The sequence below is a fragment of the Vanessa cardui genome, chromosome 21, assembly GCF_905220365.1.
Source record: "Vanessa cardui chromosome 21, ilVanCard2.1, whole genome shotgun sequence".
NCBI lineage: Eukaryota > Metazoa > Arthropoda > Insecta > Lepidoptera > Nymphalidae > Vanessa > Vanessa cardui.
Window position 1 is genome coordinate 6,481,300 of NC_061143.1, and position 10,458 is coordinate 6,491,757.

At 28.9% G+C, this 10,458-nt stretch overlaps 1 protein-coding gene across 1 annotated transcript; it reads right to left on the reverse strand.

The window, feature by feature from the left end:
* Positions 1–4,654: 4,654 nt before the first annotated feature.
* LOC124538836 (regucalcin-like) lies at positions 4,655–9,407 on the reverse strand. The gene is made up of 6 exons (XM_047116059.1): positions 9,193–9,407; positions 8,405–8,561; positions 7,739–7,936; positions 6,764–6,982; positions 5,388–5,503; positions 4,655–4,901 (listed from the first exon to the last, which is right to left on the reverse strand). Exons 1-6 carry the CDS (start codon positions 9,274–9,276, stop codon positions 4,665–4,667), a joined length of 1,011 nt encoding a protein of 336 aa, XP_046972015.1. The 5' UTR covers positions 9,277–9,407; the 3' UTR covers positions 4,655–4,664.
* Between the last annotated feature and the right edge of the window lie 1,051 nt (positions 9,408–10,458).

Below are 10,458 nucleotides of genomic sequence, written 5' to 3' on the forward strand. Positions count from 1 at the left end.
GTTGTTGTATTTAGAATCCAAGAAATAGTATGCGGCATTAATAATATGATTATGATCATTTTGGCATAAATTAATCCAATTTTTATATAGATTGTGTACGGAAGAAGCGCACGATACGATTCTAAAATTATACAAAAAAAGACATACGATTACACACTTACACACACATGTATGAAACAAATAGTAGTCAAAAAATACAACATAAAAATTTATATAAAATATTGTCATAATAAATATGAATATTAAAACGTAATGCAAATTATGCATCTAAAAAGTAATGTTCTTGTAACGATGATTGATATAACCAATACTAAACTAGAATGTGTCGTATCTAGTGGGGTTAAGGTAGATAGTTGTGTAGCAAGCGATTTTAGGCGTCATATCATGTAGTATCAGACAGCCGTATCACTGCCAGCGCTCTTATATCGGATTTCGGTAAGTATTGTACGCTAATGTAGTTGATAAAATATTGAAATATATTGCTTTGAATCAATTTTAACAAAGTGTAAACAAACTACGTTTCAAATCCGCATTTTTTAGTTTTTTTTTTTTTTATTAAGATGCTAAATTAATTTGTTTATTATTTATGGTTTGTTTATTTTTTGTACAAATTTGATTCAATCAATCTATTTTTTTTCCTCTTTTCGAACATGCACTAAATGACATTCAACTAAAAAATACGGCCTGCGTTAGATAAGATAAAATGAGTCTTAAATAATAATGCATAACAACTAGATAGGTGTATGTTGCAATACCTTTGCCTTATCAAAATATTTAAAAAAATATGTGTTTATTTCGGCTCAGCTTACTGAGTTGGCTCCTTTTGTCACCCAACATTATACGTGAAAATTAAATTGTCATTATTTGTTTAATTCTGTAATTCTTTTTAAATAATGCTTTATTAGAAATATCAAAACATTTTAAAATATAACCTTAATCCGGCATAACAATGAGTCATGTGCGAAAAGAGGAATACGATTTGATTTCATAATTGTCAATTATAAGCTCTCGTTTGAGTGAGAATCTCGTTAGCGATCGCATATGTATTCTAAGTGTAAGTAGTACAATTACCCTATTCCCGCGAAGATTAAATGTTGATGCTTGTTAAAGTTTAAATAGACAATGTTGCCACTAGTATAAGCGTCTACCTCAGTTATGCTGCTTCCATATTGTACCCAGTTGTCGTTGAAAACATAGACAAATATATGCAGATAATCCTTAGCTCTACATGTTGTAATTTTGTTGATGTTCCTTTGAAGTTATTTATTTATAGTTTATCCCAATTACAAGTGGTTGAATGCGCATCTGAATGTGATTTGTTATTTTGGTGAATTTGAATTTTATCAAAACGGAACTGATATATTTAAGTCAACGAGTTTCTTTTTCCGCAAGATTGTAACAACCAATGATATTCTAATAAACAGATATGTTATACCCATACTAAACAACAGAAAAAAGTGTGCCGCGCCGGGGACCGTTTATCTTACATTTCGTTACAAGTAAAAAGGATAGCTTGATAAAAACAATAAGTAAAAGGGATAACTAGATGTTTGAATCACTCAAAACGTATTACTACATAATTATGATGTATTATAGAGTATTACTGGCATGATTATGATGAAAACGACTTAAGACAAACGTCCCAATTAGGGCGTTTTCTAGTCTTCACTTTTTGCGCGTTAATGACATATCTGTTTACTAGAACATCATTGGTAACAACCAAAAAAATAATGTTAAATTTTTTTTCTTAAAAATATCTTATGTATATCTCGGTGCCTGTATATTTATTTGAATAAATTTAATATTATTAATATTTCGTACGGGATAAAACTTTGTGTCTATATAATTAAAATTAATGAAAATTTATAAATAGATTATCTCTTATGAATGTAGTTATATTGGGTTAAAATTGTTCACTTGAATAATATTTTAATAATTTTATTATAGAAGTAATGCCAGGTTTATATTTTTTATTATTATAAATTGCTTAGTTCGATATAGAAATTGTGATAGTATTTTTGGTGATAATAATTTTATATATAGTAATTTGAATAGTAAATGTTTGTTTTTTTTTTAATATTATAGAAAAACGTTATTTGAAAATATATCTTTAAAATAATTAAACGCTTTGAAAATATTAAAAAAAAAGTAATAAAAAGCCTTTATAGAATTCCGTATAAAAATTTACACAAGACGTTGACAATTAGTATTTTTTTTTACTTGTAACACTTAAGTCTGAAATAAGGTTATTGAATGTTGTTACCGACTATAGATTTCTCTAATAAAATTTACCAGATTTGGTAGTTAAAATAATTGTTATGTATATTTAAAACATAAATTATATTTATGTTAATGAAATATTGTCACGATTGTGCAAACATCCACATAACATGTCTTAATTTATTATTATTTTTATTAAACAATAATTTGTGTTGATTTATGGACAATTCAACCACATTTTTAACAAACAGTAAATATTTAAAATTTTCTGATTAAATATCTGAAATTTCACAATTTACCGCACTCGTTGTAATGTTGTAAATATATAATGTATTTTAAAATACGAATAATAATATATAATTGTTGTTTGTTTTAACTATTTCGATGAATTAATTGTGTTAGGGTAAAATGTGCCTAAAATGTAATTAGTACCACATTACGTGGTTGTGAGTTCGTCGATAAATTCGTATTTTAAAACATAATTCTTAATGTCTCGGTGTGGTTGAATCTATTTAATCTTTTAAAAGATTGTTGATCTTATTGAAAGTTTGATAATGCGAATGTCATTCTCTATTTTTAAGAGCCGTTACTTTATCAACAACCGAGCCACCTTTATTTCTAATATTTGTATGTTTACACGAGCGCACGTTTTTCAGAATATTCACGTGTTATAATGTTAAGAAACCTTGCCGTCGTTTCAGTTATTATAGTCTACTACATAGAAAAAAATATTTGTAATAAATATTAATATTTTTTTATGTTTTTTGCTTTATGACATCGAATTGAAAATAATTATGAAACTATTTAAATCTTTTGTATACATTCAATGCAGTAGATTATAATTAATACATAGTCAAGATACAGTCCAGAAGGTTGGTTTCTGTTTTTAGAAGGTATATGTTATTAGAATCGACTAAGGTAAGTAAGGCAGTGGCAGTCACCCCTACTGCCCAATAAAATTGATTTTGTAAGAGGGACTTGTCACTTTGTTTAGTACCATAAAACAGAAAAACTAACAAACATACTTATATCTAGTCGATTCTACATTTACAATAGTATAATTAATAGTACAGTTAAACAACTTTAACTTTAAAATGACACTTTATAATTGGTCAATATCTAAATAATCTAAATAAACTCTTTGATTTGGGGAAGCACTGAGTTTCTGAATGGTCGCGAAATTTTTAGTGGTTATGTGGATACGTATTATAAATAAACATTTAATACTCATTAATTATTTGTCGTAAAAAATATAGCAAAGCTATTACCAAACCGCATTAAATGTTAAAGTTCATGGTTTTATATTTTAAATTTTCTGCCATTGGAATATACCATACTATTGCAAATCGTGCCGACCTGCTCATATTATAAAACAGTCTTATTTGCGGTGCAACTAGCGTATCCAAACAGCTCTTTCCTGGGACAACGGTTAAAGATGGTGACGTGTTGACGTAACGACTCTTAATATCATATTGTTCTATACTTTTAGTTGTATTCAACTGTTGTTCTCTACAGTGTTTTAAACTTTACTAATAAACTTTCGCTGTTGTCATGTGTTCTTTGTTGATATTGATGGAGTCTAAAACGTTGTATTTCTTGTTAAAATCCACTTTATAAGCGCATGTTCTATAATAAATTTATTTCTGGTCAATAAATGTTTTTTATTTTAACTTTAATATATAATGTTTGATGAACATTATTTTATAACATATGTTGCATTCAATAAAATGTCTAGCAGAAAATGCTGTAGATTAGAATTTTTTTAAACTTATTTAAATTGTTCGGTCTATTTCATTAATCATAGAGTTCCGAGACTCTTCAGAATGATTTAACTGTAGTCTATTAGAACAACAAGAGGATAAAAGCCAAATAAAATGCATTTCGCATTGAATTAGTCTAGAGCTTGAATAGTTTATGATATTCATTACGATATTGCGTTATTGGCACTTTGGAAGACAAATTAAGGACAAAAAATATTACTAGGGCACGCTATAGCAGAGCTTTTAACAAATCACGTGACATAAATAAAACTAAGATTAGTTTATCTTTATTAATTATTTGATTTAAATAGACTAAAATAGATATTTACATCTGAATCACAATATATTTACAACAGCTTTATCTATTTCACAGTAATATTGACAATTTTAGTAGAATCAATGATAATATAATCATTGTATAATGTACAAAGCGTGGAACTAGGACGTATTGACTTTCACATATTTTCTTCTTCAGTCCAAACCAGAGCTAACTATACGTTTAATAAAATTCTGTAAGATGACGATTCAAAGTACATTTTCATTTATTAATTGAGTTGTAGCTATTTTTTTATTTCATAAATATTTCATTCTAATTTTACATGGAAAATAAAACAAAGCTAATGTTCTATTTGTTACGTATTTAATTCAGGTAACTCAACAAGTGTACGCGTCTTGTGTATTTGTTTAGTAGTCATCAGCATTGTCAAATCGGAAGGAATAAGCGGGAACGCCCCGGCTTCCTGTTCCCCGTATAGTGAATATAGCGCCACTCAGCGGCTCGTTTGCGTCCAGTTTTGCCTTCGAAGTTGTCACAAATAATTCGTCAAGGTTCGGTCCGCCCCAGCAAAGAGACGTCGTTCTGGACACCGGTAGCTTGTAGCCGAAAACGATCTTTCGGCTGTCCGGGTCGATGTGTAATACCTGAAATTGAAAGTATGCCAATGATAGTTAGATTTTCTTAAATACTAATGGTTTCTTTCGATGGCGCTCGCGTCGAATAATCTTTTTTACTAATTCCGTAATAATTTTTTAGGAATGTGGGATTTTTGTTGTATATTATTAGTATTTATATTATAAGCCGAACTTATTGCGGGTAGTTGGCGTACCTTCCGACTCGTATAAAAACGACCGCTCGATAGACTGCAGGTCACTTTCTCATCAGTCGTCGGTCGGTAAGAATGTCGGTACTTTCACTGCTTAGCAGTAAGATCGTTATTTTATAATTGTGGTTTTGTGTTTATTTTTGTAACGGTTGTTTGTGATTGCTCAATATTTTGAATTACTGTTAAAAATTAAGATTATTTTTAAATAAATTAGCTATAGGTTGGTTCAAATATTGTATTTTTTTAAAATTATTTTTCATTCTGATTGCTGAAAATATATATTTTAATCGAAATGAAATCTTACCGTGCCGCCGAACATGACTGCGACCCAGAGGTGGCCGCGGCTGTCTATGGTCATACCATCAGGGATCGCGTCTTCGTATCCGTAGTTTGCTATATCGATTATTGTTCTTCTTCCGCCTGCAAATGACAATAGATACGATTATTAATTGAGTCTATATGGCTCAGCGGTTCGAACGCGTACATCTTAACCGATGATTGCGGGTTCAAACCTAGGCAAGCACCACTGATTTTTCATGTGCTCAATGTGTTTTATGATTCATCTCGTACCTACTCGGCAGTGAAGAAAAACATTGTAAGGAAACCTGCACGTGTCAAATTTAATTCTGCCACTTGTCCATTAACCGTAGAATATGCTCCAAACCATCTCTTCAAAGAGAGAGGAGGCCTTAGCCCGAGAGTGGGAAATTAACAGGCTGTTGATAACGATTATTTAAAACAAAATTATCATAAATAAGACTAATTAAATATAATCACGATTATGTTTTTATAGCAATTAATACAAAGACCAAATCTCGATCTAGATAATTTAAAAAGATCACAAGCCATCATTTGTGTCGCGAATTTAATGTTTTTAGACCACAAAGCGTTGTAATCTAGCAACGCTAGCTGATTAATGTTAAAATCCGTGACGTGATTTGAGGTGTTCATTAGTAACTATAATAACCAAAACATTTGATTAATTGATACGAATTTACTGATGACTATTGATATAAATTGATTGATCATTATTGATTGATCTCATCACTCAATTCATATCAAAAAATCAATTTATAATTACTTTTTAAATCTCTTTTATATAACAATACCGAACATCAAGATAATGTGTTAAAAATGAAGTAGTGTATAATACATGCACTTTTCTTAAGATAAGAATAATATTGAAATTCAATTGCTTATCGCTATTATTTGACTTTTAAGGGTACCTTCTTCTACTATATATTTCTCCTTAGGTGAAATAAATCACAATTTGTCACATGGTTATAGTACTTAGTAATTGATCATTTAAAATTATTTTTATATTTATTTATAACATCGGTCGAACAAGACTACACCAAGTATTACTTAATATAATATTTTCATAATTTATATAAGTACTAACAACCCATATCAGAAATTCCTCGTTTAAAAATTTTTATTAATGAATTTGTTGCAACAAAGAATATTTAATACATTATTTTATTTTTAAGTTGATTGATTATTCATTACTGTTAAACAAACAGAAATAATTTTCAATTTATATAAGTACTCGATAAATTATAATAAACGTAGCGTACTAAGAAATTCAATAGAAGTTGTAAAGTTTTATGTGCAATATTTTACGGCAAAAAAAATATTATTATATTTGTTAACTTTAGTAAAACTATACTGTATTCTTACTTATTTCTCCATTAACTGGATCAAAGTCAAATGCTTCAATTTTCTGAGTCGGTGAGTCGATGTAATACATGATAGTGTTGTTGAGAGACCACACGAGTCCATTGGAGATGGATACAGGTCTGAGATGTATCCGCGGCTGGGTGAAAGATTGCTGGCTAATGCTGTAAAACGTGGCCTTGTCTGGGAGCACATCGTCGCCTGATTGAGGACCCTTTGTACCTGACCATTAAAAAAACAATACCATTCATAAAAAACAAATATAATTATGAGTGTCTCATTTTTTCTCATATCTTTCGATAAGGTTGAAAATTAGTAAGTAATGTTATATAACATAATTTAATTATATATATTTGAACAACTCTAGCCATAAGTCAAATCTCACTTGCCCGAGTTTTGTTTGCTGCCTGTAAGAGATCGTTGTTACCGATAAGGCTATCTTTGCATGTAATTAGACTATCTATGCATCCGTGAAACTTGTTAGCACCATTGTAATTGAGTGCAATATTGTTTATCTATCTATCAATATTATATATTCACAGGAGATTAAGAAAAAAATAAATATAATACATAATATTCGTAAAGCAAAAGTTTCCATCACCAGAATGTTTCAAAATCTATATCGAAAGGTTCTTGGCACTCGAGCAAGGCTCCCAATATAAAGCATGGAGGTTAAAAAATTAATTCAGGAAAGCCAATTATATATAGAATAAATAAAAGTGGTCTTCCTCCCTTGTGTACCATAGATTAGATTTATTTACTGTGTTATTTAAACTTTGATTTGCTGTTGGTAACATTATTAACTAGGTCAAAGTTAGTACGAGTAGACGTTTCATTTTTAAATTTTGTTTAATTTATGGTATTATTTTCATTTGAACTGATCTTCAAAGTGTGTCAAAAACACAGGTGTTTTAAAAATCATAAATTGTATTTAAAAATTTCCATTCTTTTTGTAGATATGTTAAGTCGTACAATTACCTGCCCAGAATCTCCCTTCAGAATCTGCTTTTCCCTCATTGATCAGATTCTCTGGAAGACCCTCGTCCACCGTCGTTAGTAACCGGAGGGCGGCGTCACCGGATACCTTCCAGTCTAAGAGGTAGAGGGCGGAGCGCACTGCGACTAACAGACGACTCGACCCCGATACCAGAGACACTACATTAACTTGGCCATATCCTGTGAAAATGGCAAATAAACGACTTTATTTGATGCTTAAAAACCAGCATTACATTACATTTATAGCAATAGACAGATCCTTTTGTATAAACGGAATGATTTTATCGATTAACTGATACGATTTTCGATGTTAAAATTACGCCGTGTTCTACTTATGCCTATAGCTGGAAGACTCTGGGTCTTTTAGCGGAAAAAGCACATTATTTCAATGTTATATTACTTTGGCTCATATGTTAGTTTAATTATTAAGTATCCCTTTGTAGTTACAACTTAAAATATTAAAACGTAGACACATACGATAGAACGTAGATATACAGAACCAAGTTAATTAGAAGCGGAAAAGTTTGCATAAACCCATGCACTCTAAATTATTATATGATTTATAAATATTTAAGTTTGAGTAAATATTTCCTTTATCTACTAATAAATTAAAAATATATATTTTTTAAATAAAGTAAATGTACAAACCAATATGTTTGGTAAAGATTTGCCCAGAAACATAATCTAATCTGTGCACGTTCTGCTGCAGCGCATCTACGAAGTATAGAGATTGTGACTCGACGTCCCACACCGGACTCTCCGCGTGCGTAAATAGTGCAACTCTATCGGTGTCGCCAGATGATACCTTGACCAATCATATATTGATTTTAAATTAAACATTTATAATCAAAACGAGATATACTGATACTTAAATGTACTTTTGAATATTTTATAGAACTACCTATTTCGATGTAGATTTCACAAACAAATCGCTTTTCAAAATGTATGTGCTTACTTTAACCATTTCATCACATTCCATTTTCCAAATTCAATTAATTTAAAAATTAGTACAATATTATAGGACCAGCGATTCTTTCAGTGATTTTACAACAGGATTATAAAAATTTTCTTAAGTTTAACGAATGTTTCTTAAGTGAAAACTAAGTTTTAATGAAAAACACATCATCAGACAGTATCTAAGCCATTATGAATGTAAAATTAATAAATTAAAAAAAAACTGTCACGCTGATTTTCTATACCAGATGTTCAAATGTATATTTTATTTCACTCTGTACTGGTTGAAAAATATTATTATTAAATAAATTATATATAAAAAAAATTCTATTAAAACATTTATTTTAAAAATATTTAATGAAGATTTAGATTTTTAACTTTCACTTCCCTTTTTCTCTTCTTTAAACTTCATCTAAACTAAATAATAGTATATTCATTTATTTTCGAAATTAAAATGGTTTTTAATGTAAAAAAAAACTTACCATAGAAATTTTGTAATGTTGTAAATTTTTTGCTAGAGCGCACCCAAAAAGGCACAAGATAGTTAATGAAAAATTAAGAGACATTTTGTGAAAACACTCCAAGCACGAGTTTATTACACCTGCGATAATTACAAAAAGCCAACAACTGACATTGTTCTCTATTGCAATTAGATTAAAAAAATGTACGTCCACTTCGGTGCAGGTTGTTCAAATGTATGCAAAAAATGAGCATTACGTCTGGACAATGCGTTGTAAAACGGATAAAACGCACAACAATAAAATCAGGGTTCGATGATATATGTATATATAAGTGGACGAATTATAATTATATAACAAATAATTTTGATATTAATACATATATCATATTCATTATTATCATTGTACATTCGATTATTTACCGAAATATTGTTTTATTTTTATTATGAAGTCGTATAAGACCATAATTACCTTTATTATTATTTAAAAGGCTCTCAGATTTCAAGTAAAATAATATATAGGAAGACTTGAATATTCGATAGCAAAAACTATTTTGCTTTGATTTTTTTAATGGAATATTAAAATATTTCGATACTATATGGTACTAATCGAGATTTTTATTAGTAATTTGAAATTGATATTAATCACCTTATATTATAGGCTTATGTTACTAAATTACTTTAATTTTGTTTTCATTTTATATTTTTTTTATTAAAATATAATATTCGAGATATTTACCATCTTCTCGTGAACAAGACAATCGTAGATAATGTCGAAATATCAAGCTTCACCGAATAAAAATAAAAAACATGGTAAATATCCCGAAATGAATAACTTTAGTAATAAAAAAATCATGCTAATTTAAAATCTTATATTTAATATCCGAATATAAAAAACAATATTTCATTTTCAACCCTAAATAAAACACATATTCATATTAATTAGCATTTATTTTATAACATGACGTTACAGGTAATTCCTACGAGCTTACAATTATTTATCTATTTACAGTTTACTCAATGCAAAATGACAAATTAAACTTCAATAACATCCTATATTAATAGTTAATACATTAATCGATATCTGTTCTATGTTAATATAGACAATTCTAAGAATGAATCATAAATACTCTGAGAATTGTCATTTTTTGTCAGAGTAGAAAATTACATGAATAATCCATGGGGAATTTATCGATTTAAATAAAAATGACAAAATATTAACTTTACTTATAATTAGCAATGAAAATGGTATTAAGTATGTGCTTTATTCTTTATCGCAAAAATGCATATA